At 52.3% G+C, this 26248-nt stretch overlaps 2 protein-coding genes across 2 annotated transcripts; one reads left to right on the top strand and one right to left on the bottom strand.

The window, feature by feature from the left end:
- Positions 1 to 1148: 1148 nt before the first annotated feature.
- LOC131271265 (uncharacterized) lies at positions 1149 to 8939 on the bottom strand. Its single transcript, XM_058272676.1, has 2 exons — positions 7960 to 8939; positions 1149 to 5301 (listed from the first exon to the last, which is right to left on the bottom strand). The coding sequence occupies exons 1-2, from the start codon at positions 8937 to 8939 to the stop codon at positions 1149 to 1151; spliced, it is 5133 nt and encodes a 1710-aa protein (XP_058128659.1).
- An 8849-nt stretch (positions 8940 to 17788) lies between these two features.
- LOC131271264 (uncharacterized) lies at positions 17789 to 25999 on the top strand. The gene is made up of 2 exons (XM_058272675.1): positions 17789 to 18768; positions 21847 to 25999. The coding sequence occupies exons 1-2, from the start codon at positions 17789 to 17791 to the stop codon at positions 25997 to 25999; spliced, it is 5133 nt and encodes a 1710-aa protein (XP_058128658.1).
- The last annotated feature ends 249 nt before the right edge of the window (positions 26000 to 26248 follow it).

The raw sequence follows: 26248 nt of genomic DNA, 5'->3' as shown, positions 1-26248 counted from the left end.
GTAGGGAGCAAATCACTCCCGGTGCTTACGTTTTACAGTGGAAAAAAATCCTTGGATAGAAAAAACTCAACCGAAAAGTGAAGACGTACCACAACTGTAACAATCACAAATATAAACATTCAAAAAGAATATCTTATTTCTCCTACTTAATCTCCTTGCTACTTCGATTGCCTCTAGCAGCATATTTATCTCTTATCTGGTTTTGCTATTTGTTATGCCCTCTATCGATGATTCATTCAACCAGCATTTGCTAAAGTTGCAGTTCACAGCGAAGACAAGACCTACCAAAGTGAAGACTCAATTCAATACCAAACGCACATCAAACGTTTGAGAATCAAAGACATAAACATTCACAGTAAATATCTCACTTCTCTTACTAGTTCTTCTTTCTGTTTTCAATTCCCTCTAGCAACGTTTTGATGTTTCATCTCCCATTTCTATTTCATGTGCTCGCTTTCGATAGTTAATTTAAAAAGTATTATAAAAGCTGACATGTAGGGAGCAAATCACTCCTGGTGCTTACGTTTTACAATGAAAGCTAGTTCTAGGATAGAAAACACTCAACAGAAAAGTAAAGACGTACCAAAACTGTAACAATCACAAATATAAACATTCAAAAAGAACATTGTTCTCGCACGTAGCGATGGGCGAGTGTTTTGCACGTAGCGAAAGCGAATGTTTTGCACGAAGCTAAAGCGAATGTTTTGCACGAAGCTAGAGCGAATGTTTTGCACGAAGAATTCACACGTTGTAATTACTAGGTTAAAAAGGAACTTTTTTTGCACTTTTTAATTAGATTGGCACGTAGCAGCTTGTTACTCGTAGGTATACGTAAGAAAAGTGAGAGAGCCCGTCGATCCGTTGATCGACGGTTTTATAGGTGTCATCGCTCCCCTCCACTTCCCTATGCGTGGGAGAGTTGCCCGTAGCGAAAGCTCTCCCACGCGCTCTCTCCTGTGACGTACCAGCACGCGGTGATAAGCTGACATTCCAGCACGCGGTCTGGCACGTCACACGATCTTCCGGGTCATGGAGGGGATTTGCCATAATTGATATGCGCTTATCGCATGATCGCGCGGATGACGTGATTGATCATGCGCTTATCGCATGATCGCGCGGATGACATAATTGTTTCGATTATAACGCGATTATTTCTCACAACCATTCCTCCCCCCTTTGGGACGCAGGCGACCGTCCCAAATTCCGCACGTAGGTGGTGGGTCGTCCTCATGCTCAGGGGTCGTCGGCGGCACGTAGCCAGGAGTCGAGTCAGGAGGACACTGCGCTGCTGATCCCTCAAGTTGTTCGTTTGGCGCTGCGTCGGATACGGAAGAGTCAGGTGCGTCCGAATGCTCCTTGGATACTTCCGTTTCAGCGGCCTCAACTGGGAGGGGTGCCAACAGCCTCACGTTGCGCTTGTAGATGCCGCTGCTTGTTCGTATGTCAGCGACACGTACGATGCCGTCGGGTCCCACGTAGGTTTTGACGACCAGGCCCATGGGCCATCGTCCAACGGGTAGGTTGTCATCACCGACTAGCACGATCTGGCCCGTCTGCAAGTTTGTAGTGCGTTTCGTCCACTTCGCACTACAACGCAACTGAGCAAGGTACTCAGTTCGCCAACGGGACCAGAATTGCTGAGCGAGTTTCTGGACTCGCTTCCAGCGAGTTTTGACACCGACCGTGTCATCGCCTCCAAGCGGGGCAGGAGTGGTGAATGATGCTCGTCCGATGAGGAAGTGCGCAGGGGTAAGTGCCTCTACCGATTCCGGACTGGAGTGGATTGCGGTGAGCGGCCTGGAGTTGAGAATGGCCGAAATTTGGTAGAGTAACGTCTGTAGCTCTACCAAGTTCAGCTGGGCTCCCTTTGCGGCGGCCTTGAACAATCGTTTTGCCACCTTGATGTTGGCCTCCCAAAGCCCTCCGAAGTTTGGGCTCCTGGGAGGGATAAACGAGAAACGAATTCCGCTGTCCGCTGCCAAGCTCACCACTTCGTCCTGGAATTCCCGGTTGTTGTGAGTCTTGCGAAGCAGGGTCAATTCTCTGGCAGCTCCCACGAAGTTGCGGCCGTTGTCGGAGTAGATCGTGTCAGGTCTTCCACGTAGGGACACGAATCGTAATAGAGCTGAGATGAACGCCGATGTCGACTGATCTTCCACTACCTCCAAGTGCGTGGCCTTCGTAGTGAAACACACGAAGATACAAACGTAGACCGTTCTACGCTTGCCTGATCGAGCATTTGAAACGATTTCGAAGGGGCCACACAAGTCCACGCCGGTGTGGGTGAAGGCGGGAGACACGTTGACGCGAGCCGACGGCAGCTGTCCCATCTGCTGGGCGTATTGTCTTGGGCGCGCTCGGGCACAAATTACGCATCTCGAGGTTACCCCGACGACTGTTCTTCGCAGGTCTCGCATCCAGAATCTCGCACGGAATTCGGCCATGATCAGCTCAGTTCCCGCATGGAAATTGTGCTCGTGCAAATGGCGGATGATTACGCGGGAGAAGGGATGCGACTTTGGTACTAGGAAAGGAACCTTGGCTTCGTCAGCCAGATCCGAGTTTCCTAGTCGTCCCCGTACGCAGATGATCTTATCCTTTACTATTGGGTCGAGGTGCTGCATCGAACCCTTGGGCGTAACTGACCCGGAGTCTTGCATCTCCTTGACCTCATTGGGAAAGCACGTAGCTTGCATCACCCGTACTATCAGTTGGAGTCCGTACTCCAATTCGTCGAGCTGAAGGGGTCCTGATTTTTTCTCCACGGAGGATGAGGGTGCGCGTAAGTTAAAGATTGCTCTACCGAGCCACGCGAAATGTCGTCTTGTCATGATGAACGAGTTGTGGTGCTTGTACTGGGATAACAAGTCATCACAATCGTTCCCCACCATGGCCGTCAACAATAGAGGAGCGTCGACAGCTTCCTCCAACGCAGTCACGTAGTTTAGTTGAGGCATAACTGGCCTTTCATCATTGACTATGAAACTCGGTCCGTTCAGCCAAAAACTCGCAGTCTCGCTGTTTATAAGCTTGTTGGCAGGAAGTCCTCTGGACACGAGGTCTGCTGGGTTGAGTTTCGTCGGCACGTAGCTCCAATCCAGACGATTCGTGGCAGCGTGAATTTTCTCCACCCGGTTCTTAACGTAGACTCCCCACTTGGTGTTGTCGGAACGTATCCAAGCCAGTACCACCTGAGAGTCAGTCCACCAACGAGTTTGGCTTATCCGGGTGCCAAAGGCGTCCTTTATTTTGGCATAAAGGCGAGCTAGGAGCAGAGCTCCTTGCAGTTCGAGTCGCGGCAAAGTCACCTCTTCGATGGGTGCCAATCGCGACCTGGAGCACAGCAACCGAGATTGCGGGTTTCCTTCACCGTCCAGAAAGCGAAGGTAAATGGCGCATCCAAAGGCCTTCGTAGATGCGTCGCTGAAGCCGTACATGATCGCGCCCTGAGGTTCGCTGGGCAGCGCCATCCTTGGGATTGGGAGCTGTCTGAGAAGCGGCAGGTGGTTGGCGAATCCGTTCCAGCTTTCGATCATGCGAGGTGATGCGGCTTCATCCCATCCGAAGCCATCTCGCCAGAGGTCTTGTAGCAGAATCTTTCCGGTGACTATCACTGGTTGGAGGATCCCGATAGGATCATACAGCTTGCCAACTTTGGATGCTAAACGTCGTTTCTCCAATGAACCCAAAGGCTCGTAGAACTCATCCTGGACTACGAGCTGGAACGTATCCTCTGTAGGGCACCAAGCCAGGCCGAGCAACTTGATGGCCTGCTTCTCACCAATCTGTACAGTTGTATCGCGGTGTTCCACCGGGATTTTACTGGTGATCTCTGGTGAGTTAGATGCCCACTTTCGCAATGGCATCCCGCGTATGTTGAGTGCTCGCTCGACGCTGGTCATAAGCTCACGTAGCTGCTCGGGAGTCGATGCGCCCAACGAAAGGTTGTCCACGTAGAACGATGATTGGATGGCGTCAGCTGTCTGGGGATCGGAAGTCCGCACTTCTTCCCCGGCTTCGAACAACGCCCTGCAGGCCAAATAAGACGAAGCAGCCTCACCGTACGTAACAGTGAGGAGTCTGAATAGTTGCATCGTGTCCTTTGGCTTGTCGCGCCACAGAATGCACTGCATCCAAGTGTCGGGCTCGGATACCCACACTTGACGGTACATCTTCACGATGTCGGCAGTCGCCACCACGGTTTGAGTACGGAAATCTAGCCAGATTCGGAACAAGTCAGGCTGGATCACGGGTCCTACGGCTTGGAGGTCGTTCAGCGAGATTCCCGTCGTTGATTTCGCGCTGGCGTCGAACACAACGCGTAGTTTTGTGGTAGTCGAGTCTGGCTTGACCACGCAAGAGTGGGGAATCACGTAGCGTACTTTGGGGAGCTCCTCCGTTGATACTGGGCACATGTGGCCCAGCTCTTTGTACTCTCGCATGAACTTTCGATATTCTGCGTAGGTGGGCTCATGGCTGGCGAGACGTCTTTCTAGGGCTAGCAAGCGGCGTCTTGCTTGCCCCATTGAATCTCCCAGCTGGTTTAGCTCCCCCCGTAAGGGAATTTGTACGATGTATCGTCCATCGTCAGCGATGGTGGTATGCTCCTTAAAGTGCGTCTCTAGTTCGTGAGACTTCCAAACCGTGGAGTCGGCGGCATCATTTGGGAGTTCTTCGATTCTCCAGAATCGTTCGAGGATCTCCTTTAGGTCATCGACGCACGTAGCTAGACAACTTTGTTCGTATAGATCGGCTGAAGTCGTGTCACGTAGCATTCCTCCCACGAGCCATCCGAATTTAGAATTCTGGAGGGTCAAGCCATTTGGGAGGCGACGCAGCCCTGTCTTGAGTGCGTCGAAGCATATTCTGGCACCTAAGATAGCGTCGATTGTTCCAGGATGGTAGAATTCCGCATCTGCTAGAAACTTGGCCTCTGGCAGGTCCAATTCGTCTTGTCTGATGGCACGAGCCGGTTGATCACTGAGACCGGGAATCACGAAGAATCCGACATCCTCAGAGCAGCTGCCGTCAATCGACGTAATCTTCGCTCGTATTTGTTGGGTTACTGGGATTTTGCTCCCCACGCCACTCAGCGTCAATCGTGCAGGGTGCATCGCTAATCCAAGACGCTTAACCGCATTCTTGGTGATTGCCTCGATTTGGCTGCCGGAGTCGAGCACGCATCGGATCCGTTGCCACATTCCCATGTTGTCCTGGATGAGTATCGCGACCGTAGCGAGTAGCACGTAGTTGTCCAGTAGCGGGATGTCTTCCGTTGGTGAAATGTCAACCGAGGCACGTCTTGATTGGCAAGAATCGGCAGCAGGATCACTCGATGAATTGGCGCCCGAAGGGGGGTCATTACCATCCGGTGGGGTGGATTCATCAGGACGAGGCGCAGGACAAGCACGATGATGCCGGGAGCCGGAGCGAAGCACGGAGCGGGATCTCCTCGGGATGTTGGATGCAGCATGCGGCAGACAACGGCTTCTGGGTGTAGAATGAATCCGAAGAGGCACGGAGCAGGAACGCGGGGCGGCGCGAGCACCAGGCAGAAATAGGCAGGCACTGGGCGGCGCGGCAACACGAAGAGGCACGGAGCAGGAACTAGAAGCGGCGCGAGCACCAGGCGACAAGAGGCAGGCACTGGGCGGCGCGGCAACACGAAGAGGCACGGAGCAGGAACTAAAAGCGGCGCGAGCACCAGGCGACAAGAGGCAGGCACTGGGCGGCGCGGCAACACGAAGAGGCACGGAGCAGGAACTAGAAGCGGCGCGAGCACCAGGCGACAAGAGGCAGGCACTGGGCGGCGCGGCAACACGAAGAGGCACGGAGCAGGAACTAGAAGCGGCGCGAGCACCAGGCGACAAGAGGCAGGCACTGGGCGGCGCGGCAACACGAAGAGGCACGGAGCAGGAACGAGAAGCGGCGCGAGCACCAGGCGGCAAGAGGCAGGCACTGGGCGGCGCGGCAACACGAAGAGGCACGGAGCAGGAACGAGAAGCGGCGCGAGCACCAGGCGGCAAGAGGCAGGCACTGGGCGGCGCGGCAACACGAAGAGGCACGGAGCAGGAACTAGAAGCGGCGCGAGCACCAGGCGGCAAGAGGCAGGCACTGGGCGGCGCGGCAACACGAAGAGGCACGGAGCAGGAACCGGGCGGCACGGTGACATTTAAAGGAACAGAACGGGCACATACCTGTACGCAGCTTGCGTGACTCAGCAAAGCTTGGACACCGGGCGGCAGACTACAGTCCCTGGGCGTTTCGGCAGCACGAGGAAGCACGGAGCGAGAACGGCGGGGCACGAAACTGGAGTCACTCGGCACGGCGCGGGCACCAGGCGGCAAGCAGCAGGCACTGGGCGGCGCGGTGGCACGAGGAGGCACGGAGCGGGAACGTCGAGGCACGAAGCTGGAGTAACTCGGCACGGCGCGGGCACCAGGCGGCAGGCAGCAGGCACTGGGCGGCGCGGTAGCACGAGGAAGCACGGAGCGGGAACGGCGAGGTACGAAGCTGGATTCACTCGGCACGGCGCGGGCACCAGGCGGCAAGCAGCAGGCACTGGGCGGCGCGGTAGCACGAGGAAGCACGAAGCTGGAGCGGCGAGGCACGGAGCTGGAGCGGCGGGGCACGAAGCTGGATTCACTCGGCACGGCGCGGGCACCAGGCGGCAAGCAGCAGGCACTGGGCGGCGCGGTAGCACGAGGAAGCACGGAGCGGGAGCGGCGAGGCACGGAGCTGGAGCGGTGGGGCACGAAGCTGGATTCACTCGGCACGGCGCGGGCACCAGGCGGCAGGCAGCAGGCACTGGGCGGCGCGGTAGCACGAGGAGGCACGGAGCGGGAACGTCGAGGCACGAAGCTGGAGTAACTCGGCACGGCGCGGGCACCAGGCGGCAAGCAGCAGGCACTGGGCGGCGCGGTAACACGAAGAAGCACGAAGCGGGAGCGGCGAGGCACGAAGCTGGAGCGGCGGGGCACGAAGCTGGATTCACTCGGCACGGCGCGGGCACCAGGCGGCAAGCAGCAGGCACTGGGCGGCGCGGTAGCACGAGGAGGCACGGAGCGGGAGCGGCGAGGCACGAAGCTGGAGCGGCGGGGCACGAAGCTGGATTCACTCGGCACGGCGCGGGCACCAGGCGGCAAGCAGCAGGCACTGGGCGGCGCGGTAGCACGAGGAAGCACGGAGCGGGAGCGGCGAGGCACGGAGCTGGAGCGGCGGGGCACGAAGCTGGATTCACTCGGCATGGCGCGGGCACCAGGCGGCAAGCAGCAGGCACTGGGCGGCGCGGTAGCACGAGGAAGCACGGAGCGGGAGCGGCGAGGCACGGAGCTGGAGCGGCGGGGCACGAAGCTGGATTCACTCGGCACGGCGCGGGCACCAGGCGGCAAGCAGCAGGCACTGGGCGGCGCGGTAGCACGAGGAAGCACGGAGCACACACGGGGCACGAAGCACGGGGGGCGAGGCACGGAGCACACGCGAGGACGCACGGAGCACACGCGGGGCACGAAGCACGGGGGGCGAGGCACGGAGCACACGCGAGGACGCACGGAGCAGGAACGGCGGGACACGGCACTGGGGTTCGGATGCACAGAGCGGGCGCGGAGTGAGGGCACGGAGTGGGCAAGTCACTCCGGCGTCGGGTCGGAGTGCACGTGGAGCATTGTGTGGTGCTTCTTGCCACACACCTGGCACCTCCGCTCACTCGGGCATGCATTGGCCGGATGGTCCTTCGAGAAGCAGTTCATGCACTTGCGGCGGTCCATAATGTAATTAATGCACTGAATTACGGACCGCGCGCGCAGCTCCGGGCACACCGTCGTCACGTGGCCCGTCCTGTCACACGCGTAACACCGTCGCGTCCCAGCCCCCTGACCCCCCGTTCTTACCTTCGTACTGGTGCTGGCGGGAACGATGGCGGCAGCGGCTGGCTGGGTCGCCGGCGCCCTCCGCGCAGGCCTGGAGGCGATGGCAGCAGGCTTCGGGGTGACGGTTGCAGCTAGCACCGTCCGTGCTGCTCGCTGGTTCGCTCCACGCGCTCGATCCGCATCTTCCTTCCGCTTGGGCTGATAATAAATTTTATTAGCCAGCCCATCCAGCTCGCGACGCAGCTCAACCCACGTAGGGATGAGCTGCTGGTCCGCACGCCGTGTCACGCTCGCAATGGTTTCAGCGTCTAGCTTGTCCATTACGAGCGCGACAATCAGCCCGTCTTCCACCACGGAGGTGGAATCGCCAGCCTCGGCGATCTGGCGGGCTGAGGCCACGGCCGTCTCCACTACGTCGATGACGCGCATCAACGCGTTCGCCGACGGAGAGCTCATCCTGGGCAGTTCGAGGATTTTGCGGATGTGGCCCATAAATGCCACCCGCTTCTTATAAAATCTCTCCTCCAGCTTGGCCCAAGCTTGGGCGAACGGCATTCCGGCGTTTTCGAATGCCTCACAACTGTGCCTCGCGATGTCGCACCGCTCGAGGCATTTTATCAAAAAGGCGAATTTATCGGAGTCCTCCGTAAGTCCGGCCACGCGCTTCTCGAATCGACTCGAGAACGCGGGCCATTCGGAGGGCGAGCCCTCGAACTTGGGCAGTTCTATGCGAGGCAGGTGGTCTGCTCGCGATGGCTGCCCCGCCATCGTGGTGTCCAAAATAGACGGTTTGGAGGCGGCTCCCTCACGGCGCTTGGTTGCAGCCGCCATGGCTGCCGCATAAGCCTCCGTGAAGGGGCCCCTGCGCGGATGGGGGCCGGTGACACTTTCGACGCGCATCAGCGCGGCGTTCCCGTCCCGCCACAGGGACGCCAAGATGTCCACCTTCACGGCGGCCACCTCCGGTTTCATCTTCGCATCGAGGCTTGCGGCCACCTCCTTTACGCTGCCCTCTAGGGCGGTAAGTAACCGCAAGGCCTCGGCCACGATGTTTTCGTTCTCGTTATTCATACTTAAGTCGTGACAGAATTTTGCACTTAGCACTTTTCACGTTATCACGTCGGGGTCACCAAAATGTTCTCGCACGTAGCGATGGGCGAGTGTTTTGCACGTAGCGAAAGCGAATGTTTTGCACGAAGCTAAAGCGAATGTTTTGCACGAAGCTAGAGCGAATGTTTTGCACGAAGAATTCACACGTTGTAATTACTAGGTTAAAAAGGAACTTTATTTGCACTTTTTAATTAGATTGGCACGTAGCAGCTTGTTACTCGTAGGTATACGTAAGAAAAGTGAGAGAGCCCGTCGATCCGTTGATCGACGGTTTTATAGGTGTCATCGCTCCCCTCCACTTCCCTATGCGTGGGAGAGTTGCCCGTAGCGAAAGCTCTCCCACGCGCTCTCTCCTGTGACGTACCAGCACGCGGTGATAAGCTGACATTCCAGCACGCGGTCTGGCACGTCACACGATCTTACGGGTCATGGAGGGGATTTGCCATAATTGATATGCGCTTATCGCATGATCGCGCGGATGACGTGATTGATCATGCGCTTATCGCATGATCGCGCGGATGACATAATTGTTTCGATTATAACGCGATTATTTCTCACAACCAAACATCTTATACCTCCAACTCATTCTCCTTGCTACTTCGATTGCCTCTAGCAGCATATTTATCTCTTATCTGCTTGTGCTATTTGTCACGCCCTCTATCGATGATTCATTCAACCAGCATTTGCTAAAGTTGCAGTTCACAGCGAAGACAAGACCTACCAAAGTGAAGACTCAATTCAATATCAAACGCACATCAAACGTTTAAGAATCAAAGACATAAACATTCACAGTAAATATCTCTCTTCTCTTACTAATTCTTCTTTCTGTTTTCAATTCCCTCTAGCAACGTTTTGATGTTTCATCTCCCATTTCTATTTCATGTGCTCACTTTCGATAGTTCATTTAAAAAGTATTATAAAAGCTGACATGTAGGGAGCAAATCACTCCCAGTTCTTACGTTTTACAATGAAAGCTAGTTCTAGGATAAAAAAAACTCAACAGAAAAGTAAAGACGTACCAAAACTGTAACAATCTCAAATATAAACATTCAAAAAGAATATCTTATTTCTCCTACTTATTCTCCTTGCTACATCGATTGCCTCTAGCAGCATATTTATCTCTTATCTGCTTGTGCTATTTGTCACGCCCTCTATCGATGATTCATTCAACCAGCATTTGCTAAAGTTGACATGTAGAGAGTGAAAGCAAGCCTGGTGCTTGCAGTTCACAGCGAAGACTAGACCTACCAGAGTGAAGACTCAATTCAACATCAAACGCACATCAAACGTTTAAGAATCAAAGACATAAACATTCACAGTAAATATCTTACTTCTCTTACTAATTCTTCTTTCTGTTTTCAATTCCCTCTAGCAACGTTTTGATGTTTCATCTCCTTTTTCTATTTCATGTGCTCACTTTCGATAATAATCCTATATAATAATTTTCCTTCCGAGGGTCGACCATGGCCCAACAAACACGCGCGCGAAAAGTAACCCTTATTCGATCGATGGCTGATTCAATGTCGCTACCAATTCAAAATCAGAAAAATGGGACTGTTAAGCAAAACCGACCCTTCTGAACGTTGTTGTTGGAATTTTGTGCTGTTAGTGTGTGTAAGAGTGAGAGAAAGAAATAGGGAGAGGTAGAACGAGAAAATGAGAGCGAGAGAGAGAGACATACAGTTAAGATAGAAGCTGACATAGTGGGAAGAAGAGAGATAAAAGAGGAGAGGAGAGAGGGAGGGAGAGCGAGAATGCGAGCGGCATAGGACGGTATGTCCGAGCTGTGCGAGCAGGTAGCTTTACCTTCCGCGAAACGAACTACGCAAGAGATGAGGGATAGTTCTTCCGCGATACACAGAAAGTGAGGGATAGCAAGCGGCAGAGTGTGCCGGATGTCGAGCCGATACTGCGCCTTTCGTGAATCGTCACACACATGGAAGGGTTCTGCAACACGAACGAAAGAAAGAAGAAACCGGAAACGAGGGGAATAATGAGCCGCAGAATTTGCAGCGAATGGGCACGTATGGTATGGAGAGAGAAGGATGTGCACCGGCAACACTGGCTTTTCGGTAAGCTCAGGCTGCGAGTAAGTGCTTTTGACTTCTTTGAATTGTTTTGTTCCTGTTTGAGTTGATTTGTGCTATTGGCCGAAACAATGCCCAATTTAAATCTCAATAATGTGGATTATCATGCGTAGCAGGAGTTACGAGACGTAAACAAATTGTATAATATTCGCGCGAATGTCAGTTTTGCTGTCATTTTTTTTTGTTTCGTATCGACGCTCCTATTCGTGAGCCGATCCAAATGAAAGCGCATTCAGTGTTGATTTGAATGTTTAACTGTAACAAATTACAGAGAGGTAATGTGTTCACCGAAATCTTTTGAACAAACATTAAACATCATCACAAACAACTATTTTCCATCGGCTTGCAAGCAATACCAGTTGCGCAAATTTTTGCAAATCTATTTGTCACTCGACGACCGAAAACACATTTGCGCAGATTTTGACAGTTTATTGACTAACTGACATTTTACCGTTTGCAAAGGTTGCAGTACCCGGTTGCATGTGCTGTGTGGCACAGAAACTGGTAAAATATGCTGTAATTCGGTTCAAGTCCCTGCCTTCGAAAAACCTTCTACTAACCGAGCTGTTCGATAGACGCGTTTGGTTTTTTGGTTACATTTTGCGATATAACAGTGCTTTCGCATACATATCGATGGGGGCTTCAATTAAAGGGAGACATCTTGCGCGTGAAGATCGGGCTCTGGTCGAACAGAGAGAGGGTCAGATTATTTCGTAATTTTTATCCCACAATTCGTATTTGTATTTGAACCCACTTATCGCTCGGCAATTGTCAACACAATATACCTTCTGCGGAAAGACCTAGAAACTGTAACGGGGACGGCATGGAACCTACAATGAGGCGATAGGGGAGCCAGGGACTGCTGACGGGCCAGGTACCTGGCCTAAAAATCCTAGTTTAAAAAATATTATAAAAGCTGACATGTAGGAAGCAAAACGCTCCTGGTGCTTACGTTTTACAGTGAAAACAAGTATTAGCTTAGAAAAAACTCAACAAAAAAGTACAGACGAACCACAACTGTAACAATCACAAATATAAACATTCAAAAAGAATATCTTATATCTCCAACTCATTCTCCTTGCTACTTCGATTGCCTCTAGCAGCATATTTATCTCTTATCTGGTTTTGCTATTTGTCATGCCCTCTATCGATGATTCATTCAACCAGCATTTGCTAAAGTTGCAGTTCACAGCGAAGACAAGACCTTCCAAAGTGAAGACTCAATTCAATACCAAACGCACATCAAACATTTGAGAATCAAAGACATAAACATTCACAGTAAATATCTCACTTCTCTTACTAATTCTTCTCTCTGTTTTCAATTCCCCCTAGCAACGTTTTGATGTTTCATCTCCCATTTCTATTTCATATACTCGCTTTGGATAGTTCATTTAAAAAGTATTATAAAAGCTGACATGTAGGGAGCAAATCACTCCCGTTGCTTACGTTTTACAGTGAAAACAAATCCTTGGATAGAAAAAACTCAACAGAAAAGTAAAGACGTACCAAAACTGTAACAATCACAAATATAAACATTCAAAAAGAATATCTTATATCTCAAACTCATTCTCCTTGCAACCTCGATTGCCTCTAGCAGCAAATTTCTCTCTGCTCTGCTATTGCTATTTGTCATGCCCTCTATCGATGATTCATTCAACCAGCATTTGCTTAAGTTGACATGTAGAGAGTCAAAGCAAGCCTGGTGCTTGCAGCTCACAGCGAAGACAAGACCTACCAAAGTGAAGACTCAATTCAATACCAAACGCACATCAAACGTTTAAGAATCAAAGACATAAACATTCTCAGTAAATATCTTACTTCTCTTACTAATTCTTCTTTCTGTTTTCAATTCCCTCTAGCAACGTTTTGATGTTTCATCTCCCATTTCTATTTTATGTGCTCACTTTCGATAGTTCATTTAAAAAGTATTATAAAAGCTGACATGTAGGGAGCAAATCACTCCCGTTGCTTACGTTTTACAGTGAAAACAAATCCTTGGATAGAAAAAACTCAACAGAAAAGTAAAGACGTACCAAAACTGTAACAATCACAAATATAAACATTCAAAAAGAATATCTTATATCTCCAACTCATTCTCCTTGCATCCTCGATTGCCTCTAGCAGCATATTTATCTCTTATCTGGTTTTGCTATTTGTCATGCCCTCTATCGATGATTCATTCAACCAGCATTTGCTAAAGTTGACATGTAGAGAGTGAAAGCAAGCCTGGTGCTTGCAGTTCACAGCGAAGACTAGACCTACCAAAGTGAAGACTCAATTCAATACCACACGCACATCATACGTTTAAGAATCAAAGACATAAACATTCTCAGTAAATATCTTACTTCTCTTACTAATTCTTCTTTCTGTTTTCAATTCCCTCTAGCAACGTTTTGATGTTTCATCTCCCATTTCTATTTTATGTGCTCACTTTCGATAGTTCATTTAAAAAGTATTATAAAAGCTGGCATGTAGGGAGCAAATCACTCCCGGTGCTTACGTTTTACAGTGGAAACAAATCCTTGGATAGAAAAAACTCAACAGAAAAGTAAAGACGTACCAAAACTGTAACAATCACAAATATAAACATTCAAAAAGAATATCTTATATCTCCAACTCATTCTCCTTGCAACCTCGATTGCCTCTAGCAGCAAATTTCTCTCTGCTCTGCTATTGCTATTTGTCATGCCCTCTATCGATGATTCATTCAACCAGCATTTGCTAAAGTTGACATGTAGAGAGTGAAAGCAAGCCTGGTGCTTGCAGTTCACAGCGAAGACAAGACCTACCAAAGTGAAGACTCAATTCAATAGCAAACGCACATCATACGTTTGAGAATCAAAGACATAAACATTCACAGTAAATATCTTTCTTCTCTTACTCATTCTTCTTTCTGTTTTCAATTCCCTCTAGCAACGTTTTGATGTTTCATCTCCCATTTCTATTTCATGTGCTTACTTTCGATAGTTCATTTAAAAAGTATTATAAAAGCTGACATGTAGGGAGCAAATCACTCCCAGTTCTTACGTTTTACAATGAAAGCTAGTTCTAGGATAAAAAAAACTCAACAGAAAATTAAAGACGTACCAAAACTGTAACAATCACAAATATAAACATTCAAAAAGAACATCTTATACCTTCAACTCATTCTCCTTGCTACTTCGATTGCCTCTTGCAGCATATTTATCTCTTATCTGCTTGTGCTATTTGTCACGCCCTCTATCGATGATTCATTCAACCAGCATTTGCTAAAGTTGACATGTAGAGAGTGAAAGCAAGCCTGGTGCTTGCAGTTCACAGCGAAGACAAGACCTACCAAAGTGAAGACTCAATTCAACACCAAACGCACATCAAACGTTTGAGAATCAAAGACATAAACATTCACAGTAAATATCTCACTTCTCTTACTAATTCTTCTTTCTGTTTTCAATTCCCTCTAGCAACGTTTTGATGTTTCATCTCCTTTTTCTATTTCATATACTCGCTTTCGATAGTTAATTTAAAAAGTATTATAAAAGCTGACATGTAGGAAGCAAATCACTCCTGGTGCTTACGTTTTACAATGAAAGCTAGTTCTAGGATAGAAAAAGGTCAACAGAAAAGTAAAGACGTACCAAAACTGTAACAATCACAAATATAAACATTCAAAAAGAACATCTTATACCTTCAACTCATTCTCCTTGCTACTTCGATTGCCTCTAGCAGCATATTTATCTCTTATCTGCTTGTGCTATTTGTCACGCCCTCTATCGATGATTCATTCAACCAGCATTTGCTAAGGTTGCAGTTCGCAGCGAAGACAAGACCTACCAAAGTGAAGACTCAATTCAATATCAAACGCACATCAAACGTTTAAGAATCAAAGACATAAACATTCACAGTAAATATCTTACTTCTCTTACTAATTCTTCTTTCTGTTTTCAATTCCCTCTAGCAACGTTTTGATGTTTCATCTCCCATTTCTATTTCATGTGCTCACTTTCGATAGTTCATTCAAAAAGTATTATAAAAGCTGACATGTAGGGAGCAAATCACTTCCGGTGCTTACGTTTTACAGTGGAAACAAATCCTTGGATAGAAAAAACTCAACAGAAAAGTAAAGACGTACCAAAACTGTAACAATCACAAATATAAACATTCAAAAAGAATATCTTATATCTCCAACTCATTCTCCTTGCTACTTCGATTGCCTCTAGCAGCAAATTTATCTCTTATCTGCTTGTGCTATTTGTCATGCCCTCTATCGATGATTCATTCAACCAGCATTTGCTAAAGTTGCAGTTCACAGCGAAGACAAGACCTACCAAAGTGAAGACTCAATTCAATACCAAACGCACATCAAACGTTTAAGAATCAAAGACATAAACATTCTCAGTAAATATCTTACTTCTCTTACTAATTCTTCTTTCTGTTTTCAATTCCCTCTAGCAACGTTTTGATGTTTCATCTCCCATTTCTATTTCATGTGCTCACTTTCGATAATCATTTAAAAAATATTATAAAAGCTGACACGTAGTAAGCAAAACGCTCCTGGTGCTTACGTTTTACAGTGAAAACAAGTCCAAGCTTAGAAAAAACTCAACAAAAAAGTAAAGACGTACCAAAACTGTAACAATCACAAATATAAACATTCAAAAAGAACATCTTATACCTTCAACTCATTCTCCTTGCTACTTCGATTGCCTCTAGTAGCATATTTATCTCTTATCTGCTTGTGCTATTTGTCACGCCCTCTATCGATGATTCATTCAACCAGCATTTGCTAAAGTTGACATGTAGAGAGTGAAAGCAAGCCTGGTGCTTGCAGTTCACAGCGAAGACAAGACCTACCAAAGTGAAGACTCAATTCAACACCAAACGCACATCAAACGTTTGAGAATCAAAGACATAAACATTCACAGTAAATATCTCACTTCTCTTACTAATTCTTCTTTCTGTTTTCAATTCCCTCTAGCAACGTTTTGATGTTTCATCTCCTTTTTCTATTTCATATACTCGCTTTCGATAGTTAATTTAAAAAGTACAGTCGGACGTCGATTATCCGGGGCCGGATTAACCGGGGTGCGGATTATCCGGGTGTCTTGCAACTGACAACTGCACAACCGGGTTGAAATATTTCCATGAATTTCAGGTTTGTTCACAAAATGTTTTAGCAATAATGTGTCAAATAAAATTTGTCGGATCAAAATAGCAATAAAAACTACCATAGAAAAATAATTCAACTATTTTTTATGATTAATTAACTAAACTGGAACTGGTTAAAAGTGAACTAGCCGAGACTCAAACCAGGTATTAACGAATTTTACGTATATGTTCGATTATCCGTGGAATTCGATTATCCGGGGACCTCCCGGTCCCGACACCCCCGGATAATCGACGTTCACCTGTATTATAAAAGCTGACATGTAGGAAGCAAATCACTCCTGGTGCTTACGTTTTACAATGAAAGCTAGTTCTAGGATAGAAAAAGGTCAACAGAAAAGTAAAGACGTACCAAAACTGTAACAATCACAAATATAAACATTCAAAAAGAACATCTTATACCTTCAACTCATTCTCCTTGCTACTTCGATTGCCTCTAGCAGCATATTTATCTCTTATCTGCTTGTGCTATTTGTCACGCCCTCTATCGATGATTCATTCAACCAGCATTTGCTAAGGTTGCAGTTCGCAGCGAAGACAAGACCTACCAAAGTGAAGACTCAATTCAATATCAAACGCACATCAAACGTTTAAGAAACAAAGACATAAACATTCACAGTAAATATCTTACTTCTCTTACTAATTCTTCTTTCTGTTTTCAATTCCCTCTAGCAACGTTTTGATGTTTCATCTCCCATTTCTATTTCATGTGCTCACTTTCGATAGTTCATTTAAAAAGTATTATAAAAGCTGACATGTAGGGAGCAAAACGCTCCTGGTGCTTACGTTTTACAGTGAAAACAAGTCCTAGCTTAGAAAAAACTCAACAAAAAAGTACAGACGTACCACAACTGTAACAATCACAAATATAAACATTCAAAAAGAATATCTTATATCTCCAACTCATTCTCCGTGCTACTTCGATTGCCTCTAGCAGCATATTTATCTCTTATCTGGTTTTGCTATTTGTCATGCCCTCTGGTTGTGTGAAATAATCGCGTTATAATCGAAACAATTATGTCATCCGCGCGATCATGCGATAAGCGCATGATCAATCACGTCATCCGCGCGATCATGCGATAAGCGCATATCAATTATGGCAAATCCCCTCCATGACCCGGAAGATCGTGTGACGTGCCAGACCGCGTGCTGGAATGTCAGCTTATCACCGCGTGCTGGTACGTCACAGGAGAGAGCGCGTGGGAGAGCTTTCGCTACGGGCAACTCTCCCACGCATAGGGAAGTGGAGGGGAGCGATGACACCTATAAAACCGTCGATCAACGGATCGACGGGCTCTCTCACTTTTCTTACGTATACCTACGAGTAACAAGCTGCTACGTGCCAATCTAATTAAAAAGTGCAAATAAAGTTCCTTTTTAACCTAGTAATTACAACGTGTGAATTCTTCGTGCAAAACATTCGCTCTAGCTTCGTGCAAAACATTCGCTTTAGCTTCGTGCAAAACATTCGCTTTCGCTACGTGCAAAACACTCGCCCATCGCTACGTGCGAGAACATTTTGGTGACCCCGACGTGATAACGTGAAAAGTGCTAAGTGCAAAATTCTGTCACGACTTAAGTATGAATAACGAGAACGAAAACATCGTGGCCGAGGCCTTGCGGCTACTTACCGCCCTAGAGGGCAGCGTAAAGGAGGTGGCCGCAAGCCTCGATGCGAAGATGAAACCGGAGGTGGCCGCCGTGAAGGTGGACATCTTGGCGTCCCTGTGGCGGGACGGGAACGCCGCGCTGATGCGCGTCGAAAGTGTCACCGGCCCCCATCCGCGCAGGGGCCCCTTCACGGAGGCTTATGCGGCAGCCATGGCGGCTGCAACCAAGCGCCGTGAGGGAGCCGCCTCCAAACCGTCTATTTTGGACACCACGATGGCGGGGCAGCCATCGCGAGCAGACCACCTGCCTCGCATAGAACTGCCCAAGTTCGAGGGCTCGCCCTCCGAATGGCCCGCGTTCTCGAGTCGATTCGAGAAGCGCGTGGCCGGACTTACGGAGGACTCCGATAAATTCGCCTTTTTGATAAAATGCCTCGAGCGGTGCGACATCGCGAGGCACAGTTGTGAGGCATTCGAAAACGCCGGAATGCCGTTCGCCCAAGCTTGGGCCAAGCTGGAGGAGAGATTTTATAAGAAGCGGGTGGCATTTATGGGCCACATCCGCAAAATCCTCGAACTGCCCAGGATGAGCTCTCCGTCGGCGAACGCGTTGATGCGCGTCATCGACGTAGTGGAGACGGCCGTGGCCTCAGCCCGCCAGATCGCCGAGGCTGGCGATTCCACCTCCGTGGTGGAAGACGGGCTGATTGTCGCGCTCGTAATGGACAAGCTAGACGCTGAAACCATTGCGAGCGTGACACGGCGTGCGGACCAGCAGCTCATCCCTACGTGGGTTGAGCTGCGTCGCGAGCTGGATGGGCTGGCTAATAAAATTTATTATCAGCCCAAGCGGAAGGAAGATGCGGATCGAGCGCGTGGAGCGAACCAGCGAGCAGCACGGACGGTGCTAGCTGCAACCGTCACCCCGAAGCCTGCTGCCATCGCCTCCAGGCCTGCGCGGAGGGCGCCGGCGACCCAGCCAGCCGCTGCCGCCATCGTTCCCGCCAGCACCAGTACGAAGGTAAGAACGGGGGGTCAGGGGGCTGGGACGCGACGGTGTTACGCGTGTGACAGGACGGGCCACGTGACGACGGTGTGCCCGGAGCTGCGCGCGCGGTCCGTAATTCAGTGCATTAATTACATTATGGACCGCCGCAAGTGCATGAACTGCTTCTCGAAGGACCATCCGGCCAATGCATGCCCGAGTGAGCGGAGGTGCCAGGTGTGTGGCAAGAAGCACCACACAATGCTCCACGTGCACTCCGACCCGACGCCGGAGTGACTTGCCCACTCCGTGCCCTCACTCCGCGCCCGCTCCGTGCATCCGAACCCCAGTGCCGTGTCCCGCCGTTCCTGCTCCGTGCGTCCTCGCGTGTGCTCCGTGCCTCGCCCCCCGTGCTTCGTGCCCCGCGTGTGCTCCGTGCGTCCTCGCGTGTGCTCCGTGCCTCGCCCCCCTTGCTTCGTGCCCCGTGTGTGCTCCGTGCTTCCTCGTGCTACCGCGCCGCCCAGTGCCTGCTGCTTGCCGCCTGGTGCCCGCGCCGTGCCGAGTGAATCCAGCTTCGTGCCCCGCCGCTCCAGCTCCGTGCCTCGCCGCTCCCGCTCCGTGCTTCCTCGTGCTACCGCGCCGCCCAGTGCCTGCTGCTTGCCGCCTGGTGCCCGCGCCATGCCGAGTGAATCCAGCTTCGTGCCCCGCCGCTCCAGCTCCGTGCCTCGCCGCTCCCGCTCCGTGCTTCCTCGTGCTACCGCGCCGCCCAGTGCCTGCTGCTTGCCGCCTGGTGCCCGCGCCGTGCCGAGTGAATCCAGCTTCGTGCCCCGCCGCTCCAGCTTCGTGCCTCGCCGCTCCCGCTCCGTGCCTCCTCGTGCTACCGCGCCGCCCAGTGCCTGCTGCTTGCCGCCTGGTGCCCGCGCCGTGCCGAGTGAATCCAGCTTCGTGCCCCGCCGCTCCAGCTCCGTGCCTCGCCGCTCCCGCTCCGTGCTTCCTCGTGCTACCGCGCCGCCCAGTGCCTGCTGCTTGCCGCCTGGTGCCCGCGCCGTGCCGAGTGAATCCAGCTTCGTGCCCCGCCGCTCCAGCTCCGTGTCTCGCCGCTCCCGCTCCGTGCTTCCTCGTGCTACCGCGCCGCCCAGTGCCTGCTGCTTGCCGCCTGGTGCCCGCGCCGTGCCGAGTTACTCCAGCTTCGTGCCTCGCCGCTCCCGCTCCGTGCCTCCTCGTGCTACCGCGCCGCCCAGTGCCTGCTGCTTGCCGCCTGGTGCCCGCGCCGTGCCGAGTGAATCCAGCTTCGTGCCCCGCCGCTCCAGCTCCGTGTCTCGCCGCTCCCGCTCCGTGCTTCCTCGTGCTACCGCGCCGCCCAGTGCCTGCTGCTTGCCGCCTGGTGCCCGCGCCGTGCCGAGTGACTCCAGTTTCGTGCCCCGCCGTTCCCGCTCCGTGCTTCCTCGTGCTGCCGAAACGCCCAGGGACTGTAGTCTGCCGCCCGGTGTCCAAGCTTTGCTGAGTCACGCAAGCTGCGTACAGGTATGTGCCCGTTCTGTTCCTTTAAATGTCACCGTGCCGCCCGGTTCCTGCTCCGTGCCTCTTCGTGTTGCCGCGCCGCCCAGTGCCTGCCTCTTGCCGCCTGGTGCTCGCGCCGCTTCTCGTTCCTGCTCCGTGCCTCTTCGTGTTGCCGCGCCGCCCAGTGCCTGCCACTTGCCGCCTGGTGCTCGCGCCGCTTCTCGTTCCTGCTCCGTGCCTCTTCTTGTTGCCGCGCCGCCCAGTGCCTGCCTCTTGCCGCCTGGTGCTCGCGCCGCTTCTCGTTCCTGCTCCGTGCCTCTTCGTGTTGCCGCGCCGCCCAGTGCCTGCCACTTGCCGCCTGGTGCTCGCGCCGCTTCTCGTTCCTGCTCCGTGCCTCTTCGTGTTGCCGCGCCGCCCAGTGCCTGCCTCTTGTCGCCTGGTGCTCGCGCCGCTTCTAGTTCCTGCTCCGTGCCTCTTCGTGTTGCCGCGCCGCCCAGTGCCTGCCTCTTGTCGCCTGGTGCTCGCGCCGCTTCTAGTTCCTGCTCCGTGCCTCTTCGTGTTGCCGCGCCGCCCAGTGCCTGCCTCTTGTCGCCTGGTGCTCGCGCCGCTTTTAGTTCCTGCTCCGTGCCTCTTCGTGTTGCCGCGCCGCCCAGTGCCTGCCTCTTGCCGCCTGGTGCTCGCGCCGCTTCTCGTTCCTGCTCCGTGCCTCTTCGTGTTGCCGCGCCGCCCAGTGCCTGCCACTTGCCGCCTGGTGCTCGCGCCGCTTCTCGTTCCTGCTCCGTGCCTCTTCTTGTTGCCGCGCCGCCCAGTGCCTGCCTCTTGCCGCCTGGTGCTCGCGCCGCTTCTCGTTCCTGCTCCGTGCCTCTTCGTGTTGCCGCGCCGCCCAGTGCCTGCCACTTGCCGCCTGGTGCTCGCGCCGCTTCTCGTTCCTGCTCCGTGCCTCTTCGTGTTGCCGCGCCGCCCAGTGCCTGCCTCTTGTCGCCTGGTGCTCGCGCCGCTTCTAGTTCCTGCTCCGTGCCTCTTCGTGTTGCCGCGCCGCCCAGTGCCTGCCTCTTGTCGCCTGGTGCTCGCGCCGCTTCTCGTTCCTGCTCCGTGCCTCTTCGTGTTGCCGCGCCGCCCAGTGCCTGCCTCTTGTCGCCTGGTGCTCGCGCCGCTTTTAGTTCCTGCTCCGTGCCTCTTCGTGTTGCCGCGCCGCCCAGTGCCTGCCTCTTGTCGCCTGGTGCTCGCGCCGCTTCTAGTTCCTGCTCCGTGCCTCTTCGTGTTGCCGCGCCGCCCAGTGCCTGCCTATTTCTGCCTGGTGCTCGCGCCGCCCCGCGTTCCTGCTCCGTGCCTCTTCGGATTCATTCTACACCCAGAAGCCGTTGTCTGCCGCATGCTGCATCCAACATCCCGAGGAGATCCCGCTCCGTGCTTCGCTCCGGCTCCCGGCATCATCGTGCTTGTCCTGCGCCTCGTCCTGATGAATCCACCCCACCGGATGGTAATGACCCCCCTTCGGGCGCCAATTCATCGAGTGATCCTGCTGCCGATTCTTGCCAATCAAGACGTGCCTCGGTTGACATTTCACCAACGGAAGACATCCCGCTACTGGACAACTACGTGCTACTCGCTACGGTCGCGATACTCATCCAGGACAACATGGGAATGTGGCAACGGATCCGATGCGTGCTCGACTCCGGCAGCCAAATCGAGGCAATCACCAAGAATGCGGTTAAGCGTCTTGGATTAGCGATGCACCCTGCACGATTGACGCTGAGTGGCGTGGGGAGCAAAATCCCAGTAACCCAACAAATACGAGCGAAGATTACGTCGATTGACGGCAGCTGCTCTGAGGATGTCGGATTCTTCGTGATTCCCGGTCTCAGTGATCAACCGGCTCGTGCCATCAGACAAGACAAATTGGACCTGCCAGAGGCCAAGTTCCTAGCAGATGCGGAATTCTACCATCCTGGAACAATCGACGCTATCTTAGGTGCCAGAATATGCTTCGACGCACTCAAGACAGGGCTGCGTCGCCTCCCAAATGGCTTGACCCTCCAGAATTCTAAATTCGGATGGCTCGTGGGAGGAATGCTACGTGACACGACTTCAGCCGATCTATACGAACAAAGTTGTCTAGCTACGTGCGTCGATGACCTAAAGGAGATCCTCGAACGATTCTGGAGAATCGAAGAACTCCCAAATGATGCCGCCGACTCCACGGTTTGGAAGTCTCACGAACTAGAGACGCACTTTAAGGAGCATACCACCATCGCTGACGATGGACGATACATCGTACAAATTCCCTTACGGGGGGAGCTAAACCAGCTGGGAGATTCAATGGGGCAAGCAAGACGCCGCTTGCTAGCCCTAGAAAGACGTCTCGCCAGCCATGAGCCCACCTACGCAGAATATCGAAAGTTCATGCGAGAGTACAAAGAGCTGGGCCACATGTGCCCAGTATCAACGGAGGAGCTCCCCAAAGTACGCTACGTGATTCCCCACTCTTGCGTGGTCAAGCCAGACTCGACTACCACAAAACTACGCGTTGTGTTCGACGCCAGCGCGAAATCAACGACGGGAATCTCGCTGAACGACCTCCAAGCCGTAGGACCCGTGATCCAGCCTGACTTGTTCCGAATCTGGCTAGATTTCCGTACTCAAACCGTGGTGGCGACTGCCGACATCGTGAAGATGTACCGTCAAGTGTGGGTATCCGAGCCCGACACTTGGATGCAGTGCATTCTGTGGCGCGACAAGCCAAAGGACACGATGCAACTATTCAGACTCCTCACTGTTACGTACGGTGAGGCTGCTTCGTCTTATTTGGCCTGCAGGGCGTTGTTCGAAGCCGGGGAAGAAGTGCGGACTTCCGATCCCCAGACAGCTGACGCCATCCAATCATCGTTCTACGTGGACAACCTTTCGTTGGGCGCATCGACTCCCGAGCAGCTACGTGAGCTTATGACCAGCGTCGAGCGAGCACTCAACATACGCGGGATGCCATTGCGAAAGTGGGCATCTAACTCACCAGAGATCACCAGTAAAATCCCGGTGGAACACCGCGATACAACTGTACAGATTGGTGAGAAGCAGGCCATCAAGTTGCTCGGCCTGGCTTGGTGCCCTACAGAGGATACGTTCCAGCTCGTAGTCCAGGATGAGTTCTACGAGCCTTTGGGTTCATTGGAGAAACGACGTTTAGCATCCAAAGTTGGCAAGCTGTATGATCCTATCGGGATCCTCCAACCAGTGATAGTCACCGGAAAGATTCTGCTACAAGACCTCTGGCGAGATGGCTTCGGATGGGATGAAGCCGCATCACCTCGCATGATCGAAAGCTGGAACGGATTCGCCAGCCACCTGCCGCTTCTCAGACAGCTCCCAATCCCAAGGATGGCGCTGCCCAGCGAACCTCAGGGCGCGATCATGTACGGCTTCAGCGACGCATCTACGAAGGCCTTTGGATGCGCCATTTACCTTCGCTTTCTGGACGGTGAAGGAAACCCGCAATCTCGGTTGCTGTGCTCCAGGTCGCGATTGGCACCCATCGAAGAGGTGACTTTGCCGCGACTCGAACTGCAAGGAGCTCTGCTCCTAGCTCGCCTTTATGCCAAAATAAAGGACGCCTTTGGCACCCGGATAAGCCAAACTCGTTGGTGGACTGACTCTCAGGTGGTACTGGCTTGGATACGTTCCGACAACACCAAGTGGGGAGTCTACGTTAAGAACCGGGTGGAGAAAATTCACGCTGCCACGAATCGTCTGGATTGGAGCTACGTGCCGACGAAACTCAACCCAGCAGACCTCGTGTCCAGAGGACTTCCTGCCAACAAGCTTATAAACAGCGAGACTGCGAGTTTTTGGCTGAACGGACCGAGTTTCATAGTCAATGATGAAAGGCCAGTTATGCCTCAACTAAACTACGTGACTGCGTTGGAGGAAGCTGTCGACGCTCCTCTATTGTTGACGGCCATGGTGGGGAACGATTGTGATGACTTGTTATCCCAGTACAAGCACCACAACTCGTTCATCATGACAAGACGACATTTCGCGTGGCTCGGTAGAGCAATCTTTAACTTACGCGCACCCTCATCCTCCGTGGAGAAAAAATCAGGACCCCTTCAGCTCGACGAATTGGAGTACGGACTCCAACTGATAGTACGGGTGATGCAAGCTACGTGCTTTCCCAATGAGGTCAAGGAGATGCAAGACTCCGGGTCAGTTACGCCCAAGGGTTCGATGCAGCACCTCGACCCAATAGTAAAGGATAAGATCATCTGCGTACGGGGACGACTAGGAAACTCGGATCTGGCTGACGAAGCCAAGGTTCCTTTCCTAGTACCAAAGTCGCATCCCTTCTCCCGCGTAATCATCCGCCATTTGCACGAGCACAATTTCCATGCGGGAACTGAGCTGATCATGGCCGAATTCCGTGCGAGATTCTGGATGCGAGACCTGCGAAGAACAGTCGTCGGGGTAACCTCGAGATGCGTAATTTGTGCCCGAGCGCGCCCAAGACAATACGCCCAGCAGATGGGACAGCTGCCGTCGGCTCGCGTCAACGTGTCTCCCGCCTTCATCCACACCGGCGTGGACTTGTGTGGCCCCTTCGAAATCGTTTCAAATGCTCGATCAGGCAAGCGTAGAACGGTCTACGTTTGTATCTTCGTGTGTTTCACTACGAAGGCCACGCACTTGGAGGTAGTGGAAGATCAGTCGACATCGGCGTTCATCTCAGCTCTATTACGATTCGTGTCCCTACGTGGAAGACCTGACACGATCTACTCCGACAACGGCCGCAACTTCGTGGGAGCTGCCAGAGAATTGACCCTGCTTCGCAAGACTCACAACAACCGGGAATTCCAGGACGAAGTGGTGAGCTTGGCAGCGGACAGCGGAATTCGTTTCTCGTTTATCCCTCCCAGGAGCCCAAACTTCGGAGGGCTTTGGGAGGCCAACATCAAGGTGGCAAAACGATTGTTCAAGGCCGCCGCAAAGGGAGCCCAGCTGAACTTGGTAGAGCTACAGACGTTACTCTACCAAATTTCGGCCATTCTCAACTCCAGGCCGCTCACCGCAATCCACTCCAGTCCGGAATCGGTAGAGGCACTTACCCCTGCGCACTTCCTCATCGGACGAGCATCATTCACCACTCCTGCCCCGCTTGGAGACGATGACACGGTCGGTGTCAAAACTCGCTGGAAGCGAGTCCAGAAACTCGCTCAGCAATTCTGGTCCCGTTGGCGAACTGAGTACCTTGCTCAGTTGCGTTGTAGTGCGAAGTGGACGAAACGCACTACAAACTTGCAGACGGGCCAGATCGTGCTAGTCGGTGATGACAACCTACCCGTTGGACGATGGCCCATGGGCCTGGTCGTCAAAACCTACGTGGGACCCGACGGCATCGTACGTGTCGCTGACATACGAACAAGCAGCGGCATCTACAAGCGCAACGTGAGGCTGTTGGCACCCCTCCCAGTTGAGGCCGCTGAAACGGAAGTATCCAAGGAGCATTCGGGCGCACCTGACTCTTCCGTATCCGACGCAGCGCCAAACGAACAACTTGAGGGATCAGCAGCGCAGTGTCCTCCTGACTCGACTCCTGGCTACGTGCCGCCGACGACCCCTGAGCATGAGGACGACCCACCACCTACGTGCGGAATTTGGGACGGTCGCCTGCGTCCCAAAGGGGGGAGGAATGGTTGTGGGAAATAATCGCGTTATAATCGAAACAATTATGTCATCCGCGCGATCATGCGATAAGCGCATGATCAATCACGTCATCCGCGCGATCATGCGATAAGCGCATATCAATTATGGCAAATCCCCTCCATGACCCGGAAGATCGTGTGACGTGCCAGACCGCGTGCTGGAATGTCAGCTTATCACCGCGTGCTGGTACGTCACAGGAGAGAGCGCGTGGGAGAGCTTTCGCTACGGGCAACTCTCCCACGCATAGGGAAG

Source organism: Anopheles coustani, unplaced genomic scaffold, assembly GCF_943734705.1.
Source record: "Anopheles coustani unplaced genomic scaffold, idAnoCousDA_361_x.2 scaffold_157_ctg1, whole genome shotgun sequence".
Classification (NCBI taxonomy): Eukaryota; Metazoa; Arthropoda; class Insecta; order Diptera; family Culicidae; genus Anopheles; species Anopheles coustani.
Note: the sequence above shows the minus strand (reverse complement) of the source record. Positions and strands in the feature narration are given on the sequence as shown.

Excerpts from the sequence above, each read along its gene's own strand:
- LOC131271265 (XM_058272676.1), bottom strand. The coding sequence starts at position 8,939 with ATGAATAACGAGAACGAAAACATCGTGGCCGAGGCCTTGCGGTTACTT. Across the intron at positions 5,302-7,959 it reads CCTGCTGCCATCGCCTCCAG|ACGTGCCTCGGTTGACATTT; the intron begins GCCTGCGCGGAG and ends TTGCCAATCAAG.
- LOC131271264 (XM_058272675.1), top strand. The coding sequence starts at position 17,789 with ATGAATAACGAGAACGAAAACATCGTGGCCGAGGCCTTGCGGCTACTT. Across the intron at positions 18,769-21,846 it reads CCTGCTGCCATCGCCTCCAG|ACGTGCCTCGGTTGACATTT; the intron begins GCCTGCGCGGAG and ends TTGCCAATCAAG.